Genomic DNA, 23867 nt, shown 5'->3' on the forward strand with positions numbered 1-23867 from the left:
TCTGTAGTGGGGGGGGGATGTCAGGGACAGAAGGGGCCTGGCTCCCTCAAGCAGCCCCTCCCCCAGCATCCCAGCCCTCGGAGGGCGATTCCAGGGGCTGCTCGTTGCTCCATGTCCCGTCGGCCCCTCTCCTCTCGCTTTGACCATTGGCTGTTGCTGCCAAGGGGGCAATGGCCCAGCCAGACTGCGTCAGACCCACCGGCCAGGGTCCTCTCTCTGGCAGGGCCACCCCAGAGGCTTCAGGGAAAGGGGTAAGAACCCCCCCAGCAGGTGTCTATGGGATAATCTGCCTCCGCAGAGCTCACATCCTGGGCTCGTATTTAGAGACTGGCAAAAGTCCTGAAGAATGATGTCCAAAGATTAATAGCCCTTCTAGAATTCTGCTGTCATTAATTATGCTCACTCTGCCTGTGTCTGTACCCATATCACTCTTCAGACCCTTTGCAATGTTGTTCATTTCTTTGCCTCAATAGCTTCCTCTGGCAGGGAGTTCCACAGGTTAAAACATGTTGTGAGGGGGAAAAATCTTTCCCTTTGTCAGCTTTCACCTGTTTCGCTCCTAGGTTCACGGCCAGGAAGGGGTCAAATTCCAGAACTGGGCTCAGACGTATGGCTCCTCCCCCGAACTGTACTTCCAGCCGACATCGGTGGAGGAGATCAGAGAGGTGAGGAGGAGGCCCCCCTCCGCCCAGCAATGCCGCACGCCCCGCTTTGTGTGTCTGTGTGTACAGATCCCTGCCAGAGGGACGTTTCCACCTCGTGCATCTGACGAAGTGGGCTCCAGCCCTCGGAAGCTTCTGCCCGAATATGTTTTTGGTCCGTGAGGTGCCGCAGGACCCCGCATTGTCCTGAGCAAAAAGCAGCAGGGGAGGGGGAGCGGGAGGAGAATCTCGGGGTGACATTCTGGGGGTCGCCGCAGGAGGCCTGGGCCCCCTGCAATCCAGTGAAGCCCTGATGTAAGGGTGCCTAGACCTCCCGTGGCCGTCTGCAGGCAGTGGATTTCCCCCGGGGTGCAGGGTGCATACACCAGTCAGTGCCCCTTTGAGGCAGGTAGATTGGATTTTGCTGGGTGCGGCGTGTTGGCGACTGCCCGGTGCATTCCCACGCGCCGAGCCCTGCGCAGACACACGCCGCTGCACAATGAGCCGGGGATCCCGTGGGCTTGCAGGGCTCCGCACGGGCGCTGTTGTGACGCTCTGCGCCTTCTAGTGGCCTGGAGAGCACAGCCGTGTTACCGCAAGCACTGCCCTGTGTAGTGTGTCTCATCCGGCTCAAACGGGCTTCTAGCTGCTTTGGGGTGCAAGTGTCCTGGGTTCGAGTCCCGTGGGTGGCGGGTTCTCAGCGCCCTTGCAAGGGAGACGGCCTGCAGGGTGATGTCTTTGCAGATTTTGGATCTGGCCCGGCAGCGGAGCAAGAGGGTGAAGGTGGTTGGGGGGGGCCATTCCCCTTCCGACATTGCCTGCACGGATGACTTCATGCTTCACCTGGGGAAGATGAACAAGATCCTCAAGGTACGGTGGGTCCCTGCTTTGCCAGGCGGTGGGCTGTCTCCAGAGCGTCACGGGGCGGGGACACGTTGGGGTCAATGAATGAACATGAGAACGGCCGTACTGGGTCAGACCAAAGGTCCATCTAGCCCAGTATCCTGTCTGCCGACAGTGGCCAGCACCAGGTGCCCCAGAGAGGGTGGACCGAAGACAATGATCAAGCGATTTGTTTCCTGCCATCCATCTCCAGCCTCTGACAAACAGAGGCCTGGGACACCATTTTATCCCCTGGCTAATAGCCTTTTATGGACCTAACCTCCATGAATTTATCCAGCTTCTCTTTAAACTCTGTTATAGTCCTAGGCTTCACAGCCTCCTCTGGCAAGGAGTTCCACAGGTTGACTACACGCTGTGTGGAGAAGAACTTTCGTTTATTCGTTTTAAACCTGCTACCCATTAATTTCATTTGGTGTCCTCTAGTTCTTCTATTTAGGGAACTAATAAATAACTTTTCTTTATCGGCCCTCTCCACACCACTCATGATTTTATAGACCTCTATCATATCCCCCCTCAGTCTCCTCTTTTCTAAACTGAAAAGTCCCAGTCGCTTTAACCTCTCCTCATATGGGACCCGTTCCAAACCCCTAATCATTTTAGTTGCCCTTTTCTGAACCCTTTCCAAGGCCAAAATATCTTTTTTGAGGTGAGGAGACCACATCTGTACACAGTATTCCAGATGTGGGCGTACCATAGTTGTATACAGGGGCAGGAAGATATTCTGCAAGTCATATGTGTCATAGTAGTAACGACAACAGTTAAAGTGCATCAAAAAAGGGAGGGGAAACCACAGACAAAAAATTGAAATTTTATCTCATTTGAAATGTCGGGGAAACCCCCAAATTTTGAAATGGGCCAAAATCAAGAACTTTCAGCAGGTGAGAAACCCAAGGTGCCGGGGGAAATCGGCAAACATATCCTAAACAACGGGCCTCGTTTTAAAAAGTTCCGTTACATTCGAAACGTTGCGACCCGCTGGACGTGACAATACACTGGTGGTGCTCTCATCTGTGCCGGGCGGTGACACAGACCCCGGAATCCGCGCGAAACCGCTGCCCCTCCCCCCAGCGCAACAAAGAACTTGTGCTCGGCAGGAGTCGGGCTGCAGACGTGGGGAAAAGAGAGGTGGGCCTCTGAGCCCCGCCCACAAATCAAGCTCCGCCCACTCCGCACACCAATCACAGGCGCTGTGGCGCTCTTCCAGCTTATCCTTCTTTCCTGCTTGCCCCGCATGGAGTGACATCATTTGTGCATCGTCCAATCAGAAGCCAGGATCTGAGATGTTCCTGGGTCGACATTTCTCAGACAAAAAAATTAGGGATGGTGCTTTCCTGAGCTCTGGCTGCCCCCCACACAGTGCTCACGCAGGGGCCAGAACGAGGGGCTGCTCACACTGGATGGGGGATCGTAATACAGCCCTAGTCCCCCTTTCTTTCCTGCTTTGATCAGCCACAGAAGGGATACCAATGCCAATATTGACATGGTAGTTGGTAGGGTTCAGAGTTAACACCCAGTTGAGATTAGCGGGCGGTTCACTCTCTTGAGTGACCCTTGCGGCCTGTCGGCAGCCTGGCTCCGTCCAGGACCGATCCTCGCTGCAGTTCGGCATTTAAAGTGTGTTAGGAGCCAGACAGGCAGGCAGCCGGGTTCAGTCCTGGCTTGCGCCGGGTCCAGGAGCTCAGACTCTCCCGGACAGAGGCTGCTTCCACCCTGCGCTGCTGCCTCTGCATCAGGGCAACAGACAGCTGGTCCGTGAGGGGAGGTTTTCAAACTGTCTCCCCCCGCGGACCAGATCCCGCATGGTGCCCCATGCTGCTGCCTCTGATCCAGGGAGTGGCAGTGGGGCCGGAGCGCGCTGGCTGCCAGCCCGCCCATCCCAGGGACTATAGAACAGTCGACTAACCAATAAGAATTCATGTGGTTACTCGACTAGTCAACTAACCGAGATTCCGCATCCCTAACAAGGGCTCCACGTCCTCCTTCTGGAGAGATCAGGGGAGCTGATTTTATCCCGGCCTGCTGTCCAGAAGCAGAGCTGCCGGGCGCCGGAGACCAAACCCGCCGGGGAGACGGGAAATCTGACCCAACAGCCGGTCGTCTCGGGAGTCTGGCTCCAGCCCTGGTTCCTTGTGCTGTGGGGCGGTCCCACGACTGGGGGGCCCCTCCCCCACCCTTCACGGAGCTGACGGAGCCTTAGAGCAAGTAGCCCCCCGGCCCGCCCGGCCCTCCCCAGACACGGCGCATCGGGAGCCAGGACGGCTCCGGAGACAGGGGCTTTCGCCGCCCGGCTCTGCATAGCCGCCCGGCCCGGGGGCTTCTCAGTGCGAGCTGCTCCAGGGCTGGGCCAGGCAGCAGGGGTCTCTCCCGGCCCGGATCCCAGCGCTCACAGCTCGTCTCTTGCAGGTGGACGAGGAGAAGAGGCGAGTGACAGTGGAAGCGGGGATCCTGCTCTCCGATCTCAACGTGGAGCTGAGCAAGCACGGGCTGGCCCTGCCCAAGTGAGTGAGTCTCGGGCTGGCTGTGTGACCCGCGCCAGACGCCCTCATGAGCCTCGGGCCCTTCCCTGCCCCAGCCAGGATCTAGGCCGGGAGCTCTACTGGGCTGAGCTAACCTGGCGTAAAGTCACCTCTGCTCTGGGATACGAGTGTCCACACACCGTAGTGTTAGAGCGGAGGGGTCAGTGCGGCAGGAACCGATCCGTTCCGGGGGGCTCCAGGCCAGTGTAGGCGCACGGGGGTGGGGCGCTGTGACGGCGCGTTGGGGGTCCCCCGTCTCCTGCACCCCGAAATGGCACAAACAGACTCCACCAGCCAGTAGAATTGAGGGTGGTTTATTGCTCCTCCAGGATACAGCATAGCACAGATGCAATCTGGTTACAGGAACTGGGGCTAAGAGGCCTCAGTGCCCCCCCTTGAGATAGGGGAGTCCCAGCCCCCTCCCCAGCTCCTTCTCCCCTGCTTTCCAGCCAGGAACTAACTCCCTCTCCTCCAGCCCTGCCCCCCAGCCAGGGCAGCATCCACCTCCCTTTGTTCCTCTCCATGGGGGTCAGCTGGCCAAACCAGTTGGGATACCCTCTGCATAGTGACTCATCGCTTGTCTGCTCGGTGGAACTACAGACAGCAGCCGGAGAGTTAGCAGGTTACCCCCACTACGTCACAGGCGCATTCCCCATCTCCCGCCGCACGGCCGGGCCATTCCCGGTCGGCACGCGCCTGCGCTTGGGGAAGAGGAACCGAGTCCCCGGCTCGGTCCCTTCGCTCTCGGGCGGGCCCAGGGAGGTCAGGCCCCAGCGTGCCCGGTACCGTGGAGCCGCGGTGAGCGACGGTCCCTTCCCGCAGACCGGACGCCGCTCTCGCGGCAGGGCAGGGACGGTGTCGTGGTACTTAGCCCTGCGGCGCTGCACGCGGCGACCTACCCAGGCCCCGGCTCCAGGGGGCAGATTTGGGCTGCGGCTGGATTTCGAGCCAGCGCTTCCCCAGCGCGCGGGAAAAGCAACGCGGGAGGGCGGACTGGCCAGTTGCAAACCGCTTCCAGCTGCTTTCCTGGCTCCGAATTCCCACCCCGGCGAGCACCTCCCCAGGGCCGGGACGTCCGCGGGGCACCGGTGGCAGCCAGCAGCCCAGGCGGTCGGTGTGCTGGGCTGCGGGTCGGTTCCCCCTGCGCTGTCCCAGCTGGCTCAGCCACGGAGGCAGCTCCCCGTCAGCAGGGCTGCGAGCAGGGGATGGGGGAGGCTTGCAGGGAAGGCGGCCTGGAGCGGGGTCCCGTTGCAGCCTGTGTGCTGTGACCGTTCCCCTCCGTGCCCAGAAGCAGGCAGGGCTCAGCCTGCCCCCTGCACGTCTCGCTTGCCTGGCGCCGGGTCCGTGCCAGGGTTGGGGGACGGGTGGGGCGATCCCTGAGATCAGCGTCAGGCCCTGGGCGAGCAGCACAGGGGCCGTCTGGAATCGGAGTGTCCGGCCCACGTCTGGTCCCCGCCCGGCAGCCTGTGATCTCAGCTGGGACTGAGGTGCAGCCGCGGGCGCCTTACGCTGGCTTGGCAGGCCCTGGTCTGGGGCAGCTGGCCATTAGCGGCCCTCGGACGTCAGGTTAATTAATATCGACTCGAGACGCACCCGGGCACAGTCCCCCCAGCGCCCTGCCCCGTGACGGGTCTTTGTGCGTCTGCAGCTTGGGAGCCGTTTCGGAAGTGGCGGCCGCGGGGGTCATCGGCACGGGGACGCACAACACGGGCATCAAACACGGCATCCTGCCCACCCAGGTGAGGCCGGCGCTGGCGGAACGGGGCTGGTGGGGACCAGGGACTGGGCTGGGAGGGACATTGCCAGGACGGGCTGGGGGGAAATGAGCCCAAACCCCTGCACCCCCAGTGCACCCCAGTCCTGTGCCCTAGGTCACAATCGCCTCCTTTGCCCAAACTCCCTCCCAGACCCCGCACCTGCTCCTGCACCCTGATCCCTCACCCCAAGCTCCCTTCTGCACCCAAACTCCCTCCCAGATCCCCCACCTGCTCCTGCACCCCGATCCCTCACCCCAAGCTCCCTTCTGCACCCAAACTCCCGCCCAGACCCCCCACCTGCTCCTGCACCCCGATCCCTCACCCCAAGCTCCCTTCTGCACCCAAACTCCCGCCCAGACCCCCCACCTGCTCCTGCACCCCGATCCCTCACCCCAAGCTCCCTTCTGCACCCAAACTCCCGCCCAGACCCCCCACCTGCTCCTGCACCCCGATCCCTCACCCCAAGCTCCCTTCTGCACCCAAACGCCACCCAGACCCCCCACCTGCTCCTGCACCCCGATCCCTCACCCCAAGCTCCCTTCTGCACCCAAACTCCGCCCAGACCCCCCACCTCCTCCTGCACCCCGATCCCTCACCCCAAGCTCCCTTCTGCACCCAAACACCGCCCAGACCCCCCACCTCCTCCTGCACCCCGATCCCTCACCCCAAGCTCCCTTCTGCACCCACCTCCATCCCAGACCCCCCACCTGCTCCTGCACCCCGATCCCTCACCCCAAGCTCCCTTCTGCACCCAAACTCCCACCCAGACCCCCCCACCTGCTCCTGCACCCCGATCCCTCACCCCAAGCTCCCTTCTGCACCCAAACTCCCGCCCAGACCCCCCCACCTGCTTCTGCACCCCGATCCCTCACCCCAAGCTCCCTTCTGCACCCAAACTCCCACCCAGACCCCCCCACCTGCTCCTGCACCCTGATCCCTCACCACAACCTCCCTTCTGCACCCAAACTCCCACCCAGACCCCCCACCTGCTCCTGCACCCCGATCCCTCACCCCAAGCTCCCTTCTGCACCCAAACTCCCGCCTAGACCCCCCACCTGCTCCTGCACCCCGATCCCTCACCCCAACCTCCCTTCTGCACCCAAACGCCGCCCAGACCCCCACCTGCTTCTGCACCCCGATCCCTCACCTCAAGTTCCCTTCTGGGCCCAAACCCCCACCCAGACCCCCCCACTTGGCGGGGGCCCAGGGGCTGGAAAGGGCGCAGAGCCCCTGCCCTGCGGGGGTGGGGATGCTGCGCTCAGCCTCCGGGCAGTGGCGCATCCTCGTCTCCCCGACAGGTGGTGGCGCTGACTCTGCTGACGGCGTCCGGGCAGATCCTGGAGTGCTCCGAGTCCGCCAGCCCCCGAATCTTCCAGGCTGCCCGGCTGCACCTGGGCTGCCTGGGCGTGGTCCTGAGCGTCACCTTCCAGTGCGTGCCCGAGTTCTGCCTGGTGGAGACCAGCTTCCCCTCCACCCTGCAGGAGGTACCGTAATGCCTGGAGTAGAGGCGGCAGTGCAAAACGAGAGGCCCCTCTCTGACGCTGGCGCCGTGCGGGCCAGACGGGCTGCTCCGGCCGGGGCGGGGGGGTGCGATGGCAGCCGGCTGGGAGATGCCCCACGTGCCCTGCGCCCCTTGCATGCAGTTTGGCTGCGGCCCAGGGGAGAACAAATGGGTCGCTGGAGGAGACTGGCACAGGCCGACCCAGTGACCGACGGGGACTCGCCGTTCTGCGCTGGCTTTGAACCCAGCCTCCCTCGGAGCCCAGCCGCGCTGGCCGCGAGCTGCCGCGAGTCCCCCTGGCCGGACTCAGGCCTCGGCGCCGTCACTAGCCCGGAGCCGCGCTAGGAGGCTGTGGCCGCGGCTCTGATCTTCGAAGCCGTTTCCCGGGCTTGGTTCTTTTACGGATTTCATGGGAACGTTTCACACAGTCCTGCCGGGACCTGCCTGGGCAGGGGGAGTTCAGCCTCCAAGCCCCGATCCAGGCCCCCCCCCCGCCCGACTCCCTGCGTGACCCGAACCCCAGCGCTTCCCGTGGGGATGGACCATCCCCCTCCCGGGGGTGTCTGGCTGGATTGAGTATTCTAAAGGCGGGGGAGGGGATCAATTGCACAGCTGCCGGGGGGGGGGGGGTCCCATGGCTCCCCCCGCCCATTCACAGCACTTGGTCTCTCCCACCCAGGTGCTGGACAACCTGGACAGCCACCTGCAGCGGTCGGAATATTTCCGCTTCCTGTGGTTCCCCCACAGCGAGAACGTCAGCGTCATCTATCAGGACCACACCGACAAGGTACCGCCCGCCCCACCCCCGCCCCAGCCCCTCCACCCCCCGGGCCAGGGGGACACCTGCCCCGGCAGCAACGAGGGACCAGCCCGGCACCGGCCGAGACGCAGCGCCAGAGCCCAGCGCCGAGGAAACCACCCCGCCGGGGGCTGGACATGCCACGGGGAGGGTCAGGCGCAGGACGTCCTGCGATCGCCTCTCCCAGGCCCGGGATCCCCTCTCCCTGGGCAGGGCCCTGCCTGGCCGGCGCTGGGGTTGGGGGAAATGGGGCTGCTGAGCCGGTGGCCTTCCAAGTCCTAGAATCCTAGAACCCCAGGGCGGGCGGAGACCTCAGGAGGCACCGAGTCCAGCCCCCTGCCCAAAGCAGGACCAGCCCAACTCCATCAGCCCACCAGGGCTTGGTCCAGCCGGGACTCAAACACCTCTAGGGACGGAAATTCCACCCCCGCCCTAGGGAACCCAGCCCAGGGCTTCCCCACCCGCCTAGGGAAATGGTTTGTCCTAATCTCCAACCTAGACCTCCCCTCTGCAACGTGAGCCCATCGCTCCTTGTTCTGCCACCTGCCCCCACTGAGACCAGCCTCTCTCCAGCCTCTTTGGACCCCCCTGCAGGGAGTTGCAGGCTGCTCTCAAATCCCCCCTCACTCTTCCCTTCTGTAGACTAAACAAGCCCAAATCCCTCAGCCTCTCCTCATAGGCCATGTGCTCCAGCCCCGAATCATTTTGGTCATTCTCCGCTGGACCCTCTCGAATTAATCGACATCCTTTCTGTAGTGGGGGGCCCAGAATTGGACACAATACTCCAGATCTGGCCTCCCCAGTGCTGAGTAAAGGGGAACAATCACTTCCCTAGATCTGCTGACAGTGCTCCTCCTAATGCACCCTAATATGTCGTTAGCCTTCTTGGCTAGAGGGCGCCCTGTTGACTCATCTCCAGCTTCTCATCCACTGGAATCCCCAGGTCCTCTTCTGCCAAACTGCTACTTAGCCAGTCGGTCCCCAGCCTGTAACTGTGCTTGGGATTCTTCCGTCCCGGACTCTGCCCTTGTCCTTGTTGAACCTCATCAGATTTCTTGTGGCCCAATCCTCCGATTTGTCTAGGTGTGACGTAGTGGGGGTACTTGCTGGGCTGTGGTGACCCCTGCTGTCTGGAGCAAGACCCAGCAGGGAAAACCTCGCTAGGCAGAGGTAAGGCCAAACTTGTTGAGCCAGGGGCCAGACACCCCCCATGGAGAGGAACAAAGGAAGGTGGAATGCTGCCCTGACTGGGGGGCAGGGCTGCAAGGGAATTTAGTTAGTTGGTTGGTGGCTGTCTGGGAGGATGGATGAGACAGCCTAGGGAGAGGAGCTGGAGTTTTAGGGGCCCAGTCTCCCCCATCTCAAGGGGGCCTGAGGCATCCTAGCCCAGTTCCTGTAACCAGATTACATCTGTGCTGCGCTGTGCTGGAGGAGCAATAAACCACCCTCAATTCCACTGGCTGGTACAGTCTGTTTGTGCCATTTCGGGGTGCAGGAGACGGGGAACCCCCAACGTGCCGTCACACTAGGTCACTCTGGACCCTATCTCTGCTCTCCAGGGCATCTACCTCTCCCCCTAGCTTAATGGCACCAGCAAACTTGCTGAGCGTGCAACCCATCCCCTCATCCAGGTCATTCATAAAGATGTTGAGCAAAACCGTCCCTAGAACTGATCCTTGGAGCACTTCACTTGAAACCAACCGCCAACCTGACACGGAGCCGGCGATCACGACCCGCTGGGCCCGACAGTCCAGCCAGCGTTCTGTCCACGTCACAGTGCATGTATCCAATCCAGACTTCCTCAACTTGCTGGCAAGAGGATTGTGGGAGACCGTATCAGAAGCTTTGCTAAACTCAAGGTTTATCACATCCCCCGACTTGCCCACGTCCACAGAGCCAGTTACCGCATCAGAGAAGCTAATCCGATTGGTCAGGCAGGACTTGCCCTTGGTGAATCCATGTTGACTATTCTCGGTCACCTTCCCCTCTTCCAAGTGCTTCAAAATGGATTCCTTGAGGATCCCCTCCAGGATTTTTCCGGGGACTGAGGTTAGGCCGGCTGGTCTGTAGTTCCCTGGATCGTCCTTCTTCCCTTTTTAAAGATGGGCCCTACATTCGCCTTTTTCCAGTCATCCAGGATCTCTCCTGATCTCCACGAGTTTTCAAAGATATTGGCCAAAGGCTCTGCAATGACATTTGCCAACTTCCTCAGCCCCTTGGGTGCATTAGATCTGGCCCCGTGGATTTGTGTATGTCTGGCTATTCTAAATAGTTCTTCACCTGTTCTTTCTCCACCGAGGGCTGCCCACCTCCTTCCCACGCCGTGTTGCCTAGTGCATTTGTCTGGGAGCTGACCTTGTCTGTGAAGACAGAGGCAAAGAAAGCATTGAGTACTTCAGCTTTTCCCACATCATCTGTCCCTAGGTTACCTCCCTCAGCCAGTAAGGGCCCCGCAGCCTCCCTCATCGCCCTCTTCTTGCTAACATGCCTGTAGAAACCTTTCTTGTTCCCCTTCACATCCCTTGCCAGCTGCAATTCCAATTGTGCGTTCACCTTCCTGATTACTCCCCGGCATTCTCGAGAATATATTTATACTCCTCCCTCGTCATCCGTCCAAGTTTCCACTTCTTGTAAGCTCCCTTTTTGTGTTTAAGCTCGGCAAGGATTTCGCCGGTACGTCAATCTGGTCTCTTGACACATTTGCTTTTCTTACTGCACGTCGGGATGGTTTGTTCCTGTGCCTTCGATAAGGCTTCTTTAAAATGCAGCCAGCTGTCCTGGACTCCTTTCCCCGTCATGTTACATCCCTGGGGATCCTGCCCATCAGTTCTCTGCTTTTCTGCTTTTCTGAAATCCAGGGTGTGTATTTTGCTGCTCTCCTTTCTTCCTTTGGTCAGGAATCTGAACTCGACCATCTCATGATCCCTGCTGCCCAGGTTGTCACCCACCTCTACTTCCCCTCCTAGCTCCTCCCTGTTTGTGAGCAGCAGGTCAAGCTGCGCACGGCTCCTGGTCGGTTCGCTCAGCACTGGTACCAAGTATCCCCAACGTTCTCCCAAAACTTCCTGGATTGTCTGTGTCCTGCTGCACTGGTCTCCCAGCAGATGTCAGGGTGATTGAAGTCCCCCATGAGAACCAGGGCCTGCGATCTGGAGGCTTCTCTTAGTTGTCTGAAGAAAACCTCGTCTACCCCCTCCACCTGATCTGCTCTACAGCAGACACCAACAACATCACCCCTGTTGCTCCCGCCGCTGAGCTTGACCCAAAGACTCTTAACAGGCTTTTCTCCCTGGCTGTGTCTAGACTGGCCAGTTTTTCCGGAAAATCAGCCGCTTTTCCGGAAAAACTTGCCAGCTGTCTACACTGGCTGCTTGAATTTGCGCAAGAACGCTGATGTCCTACTGTAAGAAATCAGGGCTTCGTGCGGAAATGCTATGCTGCTCCCGTTCGGGCAAAAGTCCCAGAGTAGACAGCTGAGATTTGTTTTGCGCAAAAAAGCCCCGATCGCATCCTGCCAATCTAGACGCTCTGTTCCGAAAACTTTTCCGTTAAAAGCATTTCCGGAAAATCAAGCCAGTCTAGATGTAGTCCCTCTGTATCCTGGAGCGCTGAGCAATCCGTCTGCTCTCTGACATACAGAGCCACTCCTCCCCCTTCTCCCCCCGCCTGTCCTTCCTGAGCAGTCTACACCCTTCCCGGGCCGTGCTCCCGTCACGTGAGTCGTCCCACCAAGTCTCCGTTATTCCAGTCACGTCGTAGATCTCCGAATGGGCCAGGACTTCCAGTTCTTCCTGCTTCTGGTCCCAGGCTCCTTGCGTTCGTGTACAGACCCTTCGCTGACTTGCTGATTGTCCGACCTTCTCCATACGGATCGGGGCCCTCCTCCACCGCACCTTCCTCCCGGTGTTTCTTCCCCGCTTACCTTCTGGGCGTAGGTCACTGTCCCCCTGTAGGGGGGCGCTGTGCAGCCGGGGGTGCTCTCTTACAGCTGGGCGGGGTGAGTGGACCCCACCTCCCTCGAGGCCTTTCACAAGGGCAGGCCCCCCAGCTCCTGGCCAGGTCTGAGCCGTGCGGTTCTGCTCTGCCCACCTCATTCCCCAGCGTCCGTCTGACGCTTCCTGCCGTCCGCGGGGAATGTCCTGGAGCGACAGACAAAGGGGGCCCGGGTCTGCCCCCGCCTGGGGAACCTCTGACCAGAGCGTTTGCCCTCCTGCCTTGCAGCCTCCGTCCTCCTCCGCCCGCTGGTTCTGGGACTAAGCGCCGTCGGGTACTATCTGCTGGAGTTCCTGCTTTGGCTCAGGTAGGGCTGGGTTCTGGGGGCGTTTTCGCCTGGCGCCGTGTGGCGGGCGTGGCCGGGAAGGAGCCCACGTGGGGCTACGGCCACCAGCACGGCCCGGCTGCCGGGGCTTTGCGTGGGGTTGTGTGTTCCCCGCGTCTCCAGAATAAATCCAGCCCTGGGAGGAGAGGCGACCCGCTGGCCGACCTCAGTTAGGTCAGGGCAGCGGGGCTGGAGTGGCAGGAACTTGCCTTGGGATCGGGAACAGCCCGGGCTGTCGTGCTGGCTCTGCTGCTGACCTCAGAAATCGCCCCCTCTCTGTGCCTCAGTTTCCCCATCGGTGCTATCCCAGCCGTTACCCCCATTGCAGAGATGGGGAAACTGAGGCACGGAGGGTGGTGAGGGTCGCTGATGTTTCCCAAGCACCTTGAGGCTCTAACGCATCTGGTACGTGCTCGGGACTGTTAGCAACTAGCCACCCTGCCCCTGTCAATAGCCAGGAATCAGCCATGCTCGGTGTACACTGGGGGTCCGAGCAGTCGTCCATAGGGCACTGGCTGGCCGGGCCGTGGGGCTGGCTCCTTCTGACCGGCTGCTCAGTCGCTTCTTTGCGCAGCTCAGTCCCGGGCTGTCCCATGACCGACTGGAGGGGGGACGTGGGGCGGGCGACTGGGAGCCACACGATCTCTGTGAAGATGTGCCCCCCGCTAGGGAGAGGTGGGCGCACCCCTGGGTGAAACGTGGAACATGATCTAAAATCCCCCCCCGGCGTAAGAAACGCTCCGGGGCCCTTGTCAGAGCCGGGGACCTGCCCTTCCCTCCTTGCCACAGCCCGGCGCTTCCGTTCCTGGAGGTGCACAGAGCCCTGGGGCTAGTGTGTTAAAACAAAACCACCCCGCTCTGTGTGTCAGAGACTCTCTACTGCGGAGGGCGATTCCCCCTCTGCTCAGGGGGGCAAGAGGGACTGTGCTTGGGAGCGGAAGGATCTGAGTCCTGTCCCTGCTGCCCAGCGCCCCGGCAGCCGGCGCGGAGTGGAGCTCTCACGCTGCCCCTGGTTGCTGGGTTCCCACCTAGTCTCCCTCGTCTTTTCACGAGCTGCCCCCCCCCACACCCCAGCGAGCTCCTCCCCGTGCGACACACCCACAGCCAGAAGAGCCTCTCCCCTCGCGGCTTCCTCCCCCGTCTGCCACAGCAAGTCACGGCCCTCGGGCCAGGCCCCCCGGGCTATCACAGACCAGCCAGTCCTGGCCCTGCCTCGGCGCAGGGGGGCCTGTCCAGCCCCACATGGCTCTGGGTCCCCGGGGCGGCGTGTCGGAGCCAGTCCTGTCCCTGCCTCGGCACAGGGGAGCCTGTCCAGCCCCACACGGCTCTGGGTCCCCGGGGCGGCGTGTCGGAGCCAGTCCTGGCCCTGCCTCGGCGCAGGGGGGCCTGTCCAGCCCCACACGGCTCTGGGTCCCCGGGGCGGCGTGTCGGAGCCAGTCCTGGCCCTGCCTCGGCGCAGGGGGGCCTGTCCAGCCCCACACGGCTCTGGGTCCCCGGGGCGGCGTGTCGGAGCCAGTCCTGGCCCTGCCTCGGCGCAGGGGGGCCTATCCAGCCCCACACGGCTCTGGGTCCCCGGGGCGGCGTGTCGGAGCCAGTCCTGGCTCTGCCTCGGCGCAGGGGGGCCTGTCCAGCCCCACACGGCTCTGGGTCCCCGGGGCGGCGTGTCGGAGCCAGTCCTGGCCCTCCCTCGGCGCAGGGGGGCCTGTCCAGCCCCACACGGCTCTGGGTCCCCGGGGCGGCGTGTCGGAGCCAGTCCTGGCTCTGCCTCGGCGCAGGGGGGCCTGTCCAGCCCCACACGGCTCTGGGTCCCCAGGGCGGCGTGTCGGAGCCAGTCCTGGCCCTGCCTCGGCGCAGGGGGGCCTGTCCAGCCCCACACGGCTCTGGGTCCCCGGGGCGGCGTGTCGGAGCCAGTCCTGGCTCTGCCTCGGCGCAGGGGGGCCTGTCCAGCCCCACACGGCTCTGGGTCCCCGGGGCGGCGTGTCGGAGCCAGTCCTGGCCCTGCCTCGGCGCAGGGGGGCCTGTCCAGCCCCACACGGCTCTGGGTCCCCGGGGCGGCGTGTCGGAGCCAGTCCTGGCTCTGCCTCGGCGCAGGGGGGCCTGTCCAGCCCCACACGGCTCTGGGTCCCCGGGGCGGCGTGTCGGAGCCAGTCCTGGCCCTGCCTCGGCGCAGGGGGGCCTGTCCAGCCCCACACGGCTCTGGGTCCCCGGGGCGGCGTGTCGGAGCCAGTCCTGGCCTCCGCGGCTGGGCGGGGGCAGACCCACGTCTCTGGGGCCCTGGCCCCCACGCAGCCCCGACGTGGGCGCTCCCTGGGCCGCCCCGCCCTGATCTCTCTCCGTGTCCGGCAGCACGTTCCTGCCCGGCCTGGTGCGCTGGGTCAATCGCTGCTTCTTCTGGCTCCTCTTCACGCGCAAGGTGGAGAACGTCAACCTGAGCTACAAGATCTTCAGCTACGAGTGTCGCTTCCGGCAGCACGTCCAGGACTGGGCCATCCCCATGTGAGCGGGGGGCCGGGCCAGGGCCGTGCGGGGGGTGCCGGGCGGGCCAGGGCCGTGCGGGGGGCGGGGCCAGGGCCGTGCGGGGGGTGCCGGGCGGGCCAGGGCCGTGCGGGGGGTCGGGCCAGGGCCGTGCGGGGGGTCGGGCCAGGGCCGTGCGGGGGGCCGGGCCAAGGCCGTGCGGGGGGTGCCGGCCGGGCCAGGGCCGTGCGGGGGGTGCCGGGCGGGCCAGGGCCGTGCGGGGGGTGCCGGGCGGGCCAGGGCCGTGCGGGGGGTGCCGGGCGGGCCAGGGCCGTGCGGGGGGGGGGGTGCCGGGCGGGGCCAGGGCCGTGCGGGGGGTGCTGGGCGGGCCAGGGCCGTGCGGGGGGCCGGGCCAGGGCCGTGCGGGGGGGGGGGGTGCCGGCCGGGCCAGGGCCGTGCGGGGGGGGCCAGGGCCATGCGGGGGGTGCCGGGCGGGCCAGGGCCGTGCGGGGGGTGCCGGGCGGGGCCAGGGCCGTGCGGGGGGGGGTGCCGGGCGGGCCAGGGCCGTGCGGGGGGTGCTGGGCAGGGCCAGGGCCGTGCGGGGGGGGGGTGCCGGGCGGGCCAGGGCCGTGCGGGGGGTGCTGGGCGGGGCCAGGGCCGTGCGGGGGGTGCCGGGCGGGCCAGGGCCGTGCGGGGGGTGCCGGGCGGGCCAGGGCCGTGCGGGGGGGGGGGGGTGCCGGGCGGGGCCAGGGCCGTGCGGGGGGTGCTGGCCGGGCCTGGCCCAGCTCGGCGTGTGCGCTAGCGGGAGGGGAGACGCGGCTCGGACCCTCCTCCCTCCCTGCCCCCCACACCCAGGCAGCAGCCGGGCTGGGGAAGGGACCGGCCAGTGCCCGGGACTGACGTGGGCGGGGCACGGCTCTCGGTCACATGACTGCCCTAGCCAATGGGATGGAGGTGGAGTCTCCCAGGCTGTATAAAGGAAGCCTCCCCAGGGCGGAGCGAGTCGTTAGCCCAGCCGGGCTTGGGGTGAGGGGGGGTCTTGAGCTATCGGAGATGTGACCCCCCCCCCCCCCGATCCTAGCTCCCCGTGGCCTAACCCCGCTGAGGCTGCAGGGCGGGAGGTGCCCGGTATCTGGCAGGCTGGGCCTGGGTTACCCCGATAGGGGGCTAGTGGGGCACACGCTGGTTTAGTCCCACGTTGGGGGCAGTTGGGAACCGGGCTCTGGGGCCCCCACCGGCCCCTCCCTTTCCGGTTCCTCTCACACGGCCCCAGCAGGGCCAACGCGCCTCCCCAGGGCCGGCAGCGCTGAGCCGCAGGGACTGGCCCGTGGGGTCACCCCCAGGAGCCGGGGGGGGGGGGGGGCTGCAAACAAACCCACAGAAACTCAGAGCAGCTTCCCGGGGGGCCCGTCCTGCAGGGCCCGGCTTTCTGCGGGGGGGGGGGGGGGGCTCTGGGTCCAGCTTAGCTCGCAGGGTCTGGGCTCTGTGAGAACGGCCCCGTCAATCGATCGCCCCTTTGTTATCCCAGCCCTGACCCCCCAGCTCTGCCCCTCAGTCCCACCCCATCCCCCCTCCCAGCCCTGCCCCCCCAGCTCTGCCCCTCAGTCCCACCCCATCCCCCCTCCCAGCCCTGCCCCCCCAGCTCTGCCCCTCAGTCCCACCCCATCCCCCCTCCCAGCCCTGACCCCCCAGCTCTGCCCCTCAGTCCCACCCCATCCCCCCTCCCAGCCCTGCCCCCCCAGCTCTGCCCCTCAGTCCCACCCCATCCCCCCTCCCAGCCCTGCCCCCCCAGCTCTGCCCCTCAGTTCCACCCCATCCCCCCTCTCCCAGCCCTGACCCCCCAGCTCTGCCCCTGCCCCTCAGTCCCACCCCATCCCCCCTCCCAGCCCTGACCCCCCAGCTCTGCCCCTCAGTCCCACCCCATCCCCCCTCCCAGCCCTGACCCCCCCAGCTCTGCCCCTCAGTCCCACCCCATCCCCCCTCCCAGCCCTGCCCCCCCAGCTCTGCCCCTCAGTCCCACCCCATCCCCCCTCCCAGCCCTGACCCCCCAGCTCTGCCCCTGCCCCTCAGTCCCACCCCATCCCCCCTCCCAGCCCTGACCCCCCAGCTCTGCCCCTCAGTCCCACCCCATCCCCCCTCCCAGCCCTGACCCCCCAGCTCTGCCCCTGCCCCTCAGTCCCACCCCATCCCCCCTCCCAGCCCTGCCCCCCCAGCTCTGCCCCTGCCCCTCAGTCCCACCCCATCCCCCCTCCCAACCCTGACCCCCCCAGCTCTGCCCCTGCCCCTCAATCCCACCCCATCCCCCCTCTCCCAGCCCTGACCCCCCAGCTCTGCCCCTCAGTCCCGCCCCATCCCCCCTCCCAGCCCTGACCCCCCAGCTCTGCCCCTGCCCCTCAGTCCCACCCCATCCCCCCTCCCAGCCCTGACCCCCCAGCTCTGCCCCTGCCCCTCAGTCCCACCCCATCCCCCCTCCCAGCCCTGACCCCCCAGCTCTGCCCCTCAGTCCCACCCCATCCCCCCTCCCAGCCCTGCCCCCCCAGCTCTGCCCCTCAGTCCCACCCCATCCCCCCTCCCAGCCCTGCCCCCCCAGCTCTGCCCCTGCCCCTCAGTCCCACCCCATCCCCCCTCTCCCAGCCCTGACCCCCCAGCTCTGCCCCTCAGTCCCACCCCATCCCCCCTCCCAGCCCTGCCCCCCCAGCTCTGCCCCTCAGTCCCACCCCATCCCCCCTCCCAGCCCTGCCCCCCCAGCTCTGCCCCTCAGTCCCACCCCATCCCCCCTCCCAGCCCTGACCCCCCAGCTCTGCCCCTGCCCCTCAGTCCCACCCCATCCCCCCTCTCCCAGCCCTGACCCCCCAGCTCTGCCCCTCAGTCCCACCCCATCCCCCCTCCCAGCCCTGACCCCCCAGCCCTGCCCCTGCCCCTCAGTCCCACCCCATCCCCCCCTCCCAGCCCTGCCCCCCCAGCTCTGCCCCTGCCCCTCAGTCCCACCCCATCTCCCCCTCCCAGCCCTGACCCCCCAGCTCTGCCCCTGCCCCTCAGTCCCACCCCATCCCCCCTCTCTCAGCCCTGCCCCCCCAGCTCTGCCCCTGCCCCTCAGTCCCACCCCATCCCCCCTCCCAGCCCTGACCCCCCAGCCCTGCCCCTGCCCCTCAGTCCCACCCCATCCCCCCTCTCCCAGCCCTGACCCCCCAGCTCTGCCCCTGCCCCTCAGTCCCACCCCATCCCCCCTCCCAGCCCTGACCCCCCAGCCCTGCCCCTCAGTCCCACCCCATCCCCCCCTCCCAGCCCTGCCCCCCCAGCTCTGCCCCTGCCCCTCAGTCCCACCCCATGCCCCCTCTCCCAGCCCTGACCCCCCAGCTCTGCCCCTGCCCCTCAGTCCCACCCCATCCCCCCTCCCAGCCCTGACCCCCCAGCCCTGCCCCTCAGTCCCACCCCATCCCCCCCTCCCAGCCCTGCCCCCCCCAGCTCTGCCCCTGCCCCTCAGTCCCACCCCATCCCCCCTCTCCCAGCCCTGGCCCCCCAGCTCTGCCCCTGCCCCTCAGTCCCACCCCATCCCCCCTCTCCCAGCCCTGCCCCCCCAGCTCTGCCCCTGCCCCTCAGTCCCACCCCATCCCCCCTCTCCCAGCCCTGACCCCCCCAGCTCTGCCCCTGCCCCTCAGTCCCACCCCATCCCCCCTCTCCCAGCCCTGACCCCCCCAGCTCTGCCCCTGCCCCTCAGTCCCACCCCATCCCCCCTCTCTCAGCCCTGCCCCCCCAGCTCTGCCCCTGCCCCTCAGTCCCACCCCATCCCCCTCTCCCAGCCCTGACCCCCCCAGCTCTGCCCCTGCCCCTCAGTCCCACCCCATCCCCCCTCTCCCAGCCCTGACTCCCCAGCTCTGCCCCTGCCCCTCAGTCCCACCCCATCCGCCCCTCCCAGCCCTGCCCCCCCAGCTCTGCCCCTGCCCCTCAGTCCCACCCCATCCCCCTCTCCCAGCCCTGACCCCCCCAGCTCTGCCACTGCCCCTCAGTCCCACCCCATCCCCCCTCTCCCAGCCCTGACTCCCCAGCTCTGCCCCTGCCCCTCAGTCCCACCCCATCCCCGCTCTCCCAGCCCTGACCCCCCCAGCTCTGCCCCTGCCCCTCAGTCCCACCCCATCCCCCCTCTCCCAGCCCTCACCCCCCAGCTCTGCCCCTGCCCCTCAGTCCCACCCCATCCCCCCTCTCCCAGCCCTGACCCCCCCAGCTCTGCCACTGCCCCTCAGTCCCACCCCATCCCCCCTCTCCCAGCCCTGACCCCCCAGCTCTGCCCCTGCCCCTCAGTCCCACCCCATCCCCCCTCTCCCAGCCCTGACCCCCCCAGCTCTGCCCCTGCCCCTCAGTCCCACCCCATCCCCCCTCTCTCAGCCCTGACCCCCCAGCTCTGCCCCTGCCCCTCAGTCCCACCCCATCCCCCCTTCTCCCAGCCCTGACCCCCCCAGCTCTGCCCCTGCCCCTCAATCCCACCCCATCCCCCCTCTCCCAGCCCTGCCCCCCCAGGTCTGCCCCTGCCCCTCAGTCCCACCCCATCCCCCTCTCCCACACTGGCCCCCCCAGCTCTACCCCTGCCCCTCAGTCCCACCCCATCCTCCCTCTCCCAGCCCTGCCCCCCAGCTCTGCCCCTGCCCCTCAGTCCCACCCCATCCCCCCTCTCCCAGCCCTGACCCCCCCAGCTCTGCCCCTGCCCCTCAGTCCCACCCCATCCCCCCTCTCCCAGCCCTGACCCCCCCAGCTCTGCCCCTGCCCCTCAGTCCCAGCCCATCCCCCCTCTCCCAGCCCTGACCCCCCAGATCTGCCCCTGCCCCTCAGTCCCACCCCATCCCCCCTCTCCCAGCCCTGACCCCCCAGCTCTGCTACTGCCCCTCAGTCCCACCCCATCCCCCCCTCTCCCAGCCCTGACCCCCCCAGCTCTGCCCCTGCCCCTCAGTCCCACCCCATCCCCCCTCTCCCAGCCCTGACCCCCCCAGCTCTGCCCCTGCCCCTCAGTCCCACCCCATCCCCCCTCTCCCAGCCCTGCCCCCCCAGCTCTGCCCCTGCCCCTCAGTCCCACCCCATCCCCCCTTTCCCAGCCCTGACCCCCCCAGCTCTGCCCCTGCCCCTCAGTCCTACCCCATCTCCCCTCTCCCAGCCCTGACCCCCCCAGCTCTGCCCCTGCCCCTCAGTCCTACCCCATCCCCCCCTCTCCCAGCTCTGAGGGCGTGTGGGGCTCTGGCCCGGTGCTGCTGGGGGAGGCCGGCTGACGGCCCGGCAGCGCGAGGGCACCCCAGGGCTAACGGGGCCGGGGGGGGGGGGGTTGCTCTGGGCAGTGAGAAGACGCGGGAGGCGCTGCGGGAGCTGCAGGCCACGCTGGAGAACAGCCCCGGGCTGGTGGCGCACTACCCGGTGGAGGTGCGCTTTGCGCGGGGCGACGACATCCTGCTGAGCCCCTGTTTCCAGAGGGACAGCTGCTACGTGAACGTCATCATGTACAGGTAGGGGCTGGCGGGGGGCGGGTCCAGCGGGGCCGGGGCCCACGGGACGGCGCAGCCCAAGCCGGAGCAGCCTGCAGCCGTCTCTTCGCCTGCTGCCCGGGGCAGAAAAACTGCCTGGTGGGTCGGGCGCCCGGGTGCCTGTTCCCAGCACCGTCACCGGGGTCCTTGGGCCAGCCACAGCCCCGCCCCGTGCCTCAGTTTCCCCACATGGCGGGTGGGGCGTGGACACGGGCCGGTCCTGTGGCCTGTGGCTGCTGGGATGCAGGTTTGCTCGGCTCATGGCCACTCGATGACAGAGCTGCCGGCTGCTCCGGCCTGCCCCGGGGGGTCTGACTGGGACTCGCTGTTCATTGCTGGGATTGTGGGGGTCTAGGGGCCCCAGCGAGGCCCTGCAGCCCCTCGGCGCGGGGCTGGACAAGCACAGACCCGGCCACGTCCCCCCCCGGTCTCTGGGGCTGTGCCCCGTCCCAGCCCCCCGCGATGGGTCCCAGCCCTTTCCTGGGGTGCTGCCCAGCAGGGACCCAGCCCCCACATGGGAAGGGCTCCTGGCAGCCCCCCAGCTCCCTGGGCGCAGGGTTCCCCGGCTCAGGGACAGGGCGTCTCTGGCCCCGCTCGGAGCTGGAGCAGCGGCTGCCCCAGGCGCCAGCCAGCTGGGATGCTCCCAGGGCAGCGGCTGCTGCGTCTGGCACGGAGGGGCCCAGGTTCGAGCCCCACTGCGGCCAGAGCAGGGCTGGGAGCAGAAGCAGCCCCCAGCCAGGGGCTCGGGCTCCCGTGAGCAGCCCCCAGGCGGGGCAGGGGGATCCAGCCCTGCCACGGGAAGCAGCTCTGTCCCCCTCCTGTGGCCAGACCCTCCGTGGCGGGGAGGGAGGCAGGAGCCAGCCCCCGACGCTGCCCTGTGCCCGCAGGCCCTACGGGAAGGACGTGCCCCGGCTGGACTACTGGCTGGCCTACGAGAGCATCATGAAGAAGGCCGGGGGGCGACCGCACTGGGCCAAGGTACCGACGCGGCTGCCCAGGGAGGAGCCAGGTCACCCAGCCCCTGAAACCCTGAACCACATTCCGGGGGGGCGGGACCGGCCTGGATGCTCCCCAAGGCAGAGTCCTGTTTGGGAACCCTCCCAGCCCCCCCCCCTGCCTTGCCCCATCTCCCTGCTGTGACTCCCAGCCCCCCCACTCCCATCCCGGGAGCCCTGAGGTGCACAGGAGGCCACGTGGGGCCAGGTGGGGCTGGGGTGGCAGGAATTGGCCGCTGTCCCCCCGGGAGGAGGGGGAGGCCTCGTTAGATGGGGGCAGGGAGATGTGGATCCTCCCAGGGCAAAGGGGCTAAGGGGGAGGGGGGCGGCTCAGTGTTCAGTCTGGACCCACGGGGCAAACGGGTCCTTGCGGAGCTCGTGGGTGAGCCAGGTGGTCCCTTACGGCCCAGAGGGTCTGTCCACACTGCACCCGGCTCCGGTCTGAGACCAAGCTGCCTTCGGTCCACCCGCCCGCAGCAAGCTCCCGGGGCCGGCTGGGGCTGGGAGAGCCCAGGGTTGCTGCGACTCGGCCAGCCCCTGCCTTGTGGCCGCGGGGACGCAGGCCAGGCCAGAGGGGCTGCGTCGTGGCACGTCGGTGCGGCCGGGGGACCCAGCTCCAGCCGTTGTGGGCCCGGGGTTCCCGAGCCACTCCCGCGCGTATAGAGCCCCCGGGGTTCCCGAGCAGGGTGGGCGCTCGAGCCGCTCCCGCGCGTATAGAGCCCCCGGGGTTCCCGAGCAGGGTGGGCGCTCGAGCCGCTCCCGCGCGTATAGAGCCCCCGGGGTTCCCGAGCAGGGCGGGCGCTCGAGCCGCTCCCGCGCGTACAGAGCCCCCGGGGTTCCCGAGCAGGGCGGGCGCTCGAGCCGCTCCCGCGCGTACAGAGCCCCCGGGGTTCCCGAGCAGGGCGGGCGCTCGAGCCGCTCCCGTGCGTACGGAGCCCCCGGGGTTCCCGAGCAGGGCGGGCGCTCGAGCCGCTCCCGCGCGTACGGAGCCCCCGGGGTTCCCGAGCAGGGCTGGCGCTCGAGCCGCTCCCGCGCGTACGGAGCCCCCGGGGTTCCCGAGCAGGGCGGGCGCTCGAGCCGCTCCCGTACGTACGGAGCCGCCCGCCCCCCTGCGCCGGTAACACTCTGGGGTCGGGACTGGCGCGGGGTCCGCCCAGGGCTGCGCGGGCGCCCCTAGGTCTCTGCAGCCCAGCGCAGGATGCTGGTGTCGGTGGGTGTCCTGTTGGGGGCTCGCCGGGTGCCACGGTTGCTCTCTCGCAGGCTCACACCTGCACCCGCAAGGACCTGGAGAAGATGTATCCTGGCTTCCGGCAGTTCTGCGCCATCCGGGAGGAGCTGGACCCCACCGGCATGTTCCTGAACCCCTACCTGGAGAGGGTGTTTTACTGAGGGAGGCCGGCGCGGCGCGAGAGAAAGGAAGCTCCCCAGCCTGTCTCCTTGGGAGACTGGCTCCTTCCACGCCGGCCCCGCACGGGCACCCAGCCCCGATCTCTCTGGCTCCCAGCCCTGCCCTCTGCAGCCCGTCTCTTAGCCAGGGACTGTCCCGATCGGTGTCTGTGCAGCTCCGAGCGCCGTGTCCGAGAGCGCGCCCAATAAAGAACCAGCAGTGACTGGGAACGGTCTCTAGGCTCGGTGCTGACTCGGGGCTCCCCCAGCCCCCCTCCTGGGAAAGCGCCGCTCGGGGGGCTCTCCTGCCAGGAGATCTGTGATTCTGGCCGGTTCAAAGCAGGCCGCTTTGACTCCATGCTGCAGGCGGCTGGTTCTGGTATCTCAGAGCCGGATCCCCCAGAGTCCAGGGGCCTTGGCTCCAGACCCGTCTCTAAGGAGAAGGTCCCAGGTGCAAGCACGGGGGTGAATGGCCGGGCAGAGAGAGCGAGGGGGTGTGGGGTGGACTGACCCACAGAATCCAAGGGATCTTCGTTCTAGTCCCAGCCTGGGCACAAGCAGGATGAGCTGGGAACTGTTATCGGCACAAAACGCCAGTATTAGACTCTTAGGGCGGGCGGAGACCTCAGGAGGCACCGAGTCCAGCCCCCTGCCCAAAGCAGGACCCACCCAACTCCATCATCCCAGCCAGGGCTTGGTCCAGCCAGGACTTCAACACCTCTAGGGATGGAGATTCCACCCCTCCCTAGGGAACCCAGCCCAGGACTTCCCCACCCGCCTAGGGAAATCGTTTGTCCTAATCTCCAACCTCGACCTCCCCCACTGCAACGTGAGCCCATCGCTCCTCATTCTGCCACCTGCACCCCACTGAGACCAGCCTCTCTCCAGCCTCTTTGGACCCCCCTGCAGGGAGTTGCAGGCTGCTCTCAAATCCCCCCTCACTCTTCTCTTCTGCAGGCTAAACAAACCCAAATCCCACAGCTTCCCTTCGTAGGTCATGTGCTCCAGCCCCCTGTACCTGTAGTTATGTTAATTGCCCACTCCACCTTGAATGGTCTCTTGCAACATATCTTAACTCCTTGTATTTAGCTGT

At 66.4% G+C, this 23867-nt stretch overlaps 1 protein-coding gene across 1 annotated transcript; it reads left to right on the forward strand.

Annotated features, from left to right (window-relative positions):
* The first annotated feature begins 41 nt into the window (after positions 1-41).
* LOC142827720 (L-gulonolactone oxidase-like) lies at positions 42-23005 on the forward strand. Its single transcript, XM_075923230.1, is given in 13 exon segments — positions 42-251; positions 564-665; positions 1386-1511; positions 3948-4042; positions 5709-5799; positions 7116-7301; positions 7998-8105; positions 12339-12371; positions 12374-12417; positions 14782-14931; positions 20211-20375; positions 21281-21371; positions 22649-23005. Coding segments are annotated over 13 exon segments (1401 nt in total). The 5' UTR covers positions 42-170; the 3' UTR covers positions 22778-23005.
* Positions 23006-23867: the final 862 nt, after the last annotated feature.

Source organism: Pelodiscus sinensis, chromosome 3, assembly GCF_049634645.1.
Source record: "Pelodiscus sinensis isolate JC-2024 chromosome 3, ASM4963464v1, whole genome shotgun sequence".
In the NCBI taxonomy this organism is placed as follows: domain Eukaryota; kingdom Metazoa; phylum Chordata; order Testudines; family Trionychidae; genus Pelodiscus; species Pelodiscus sinensis.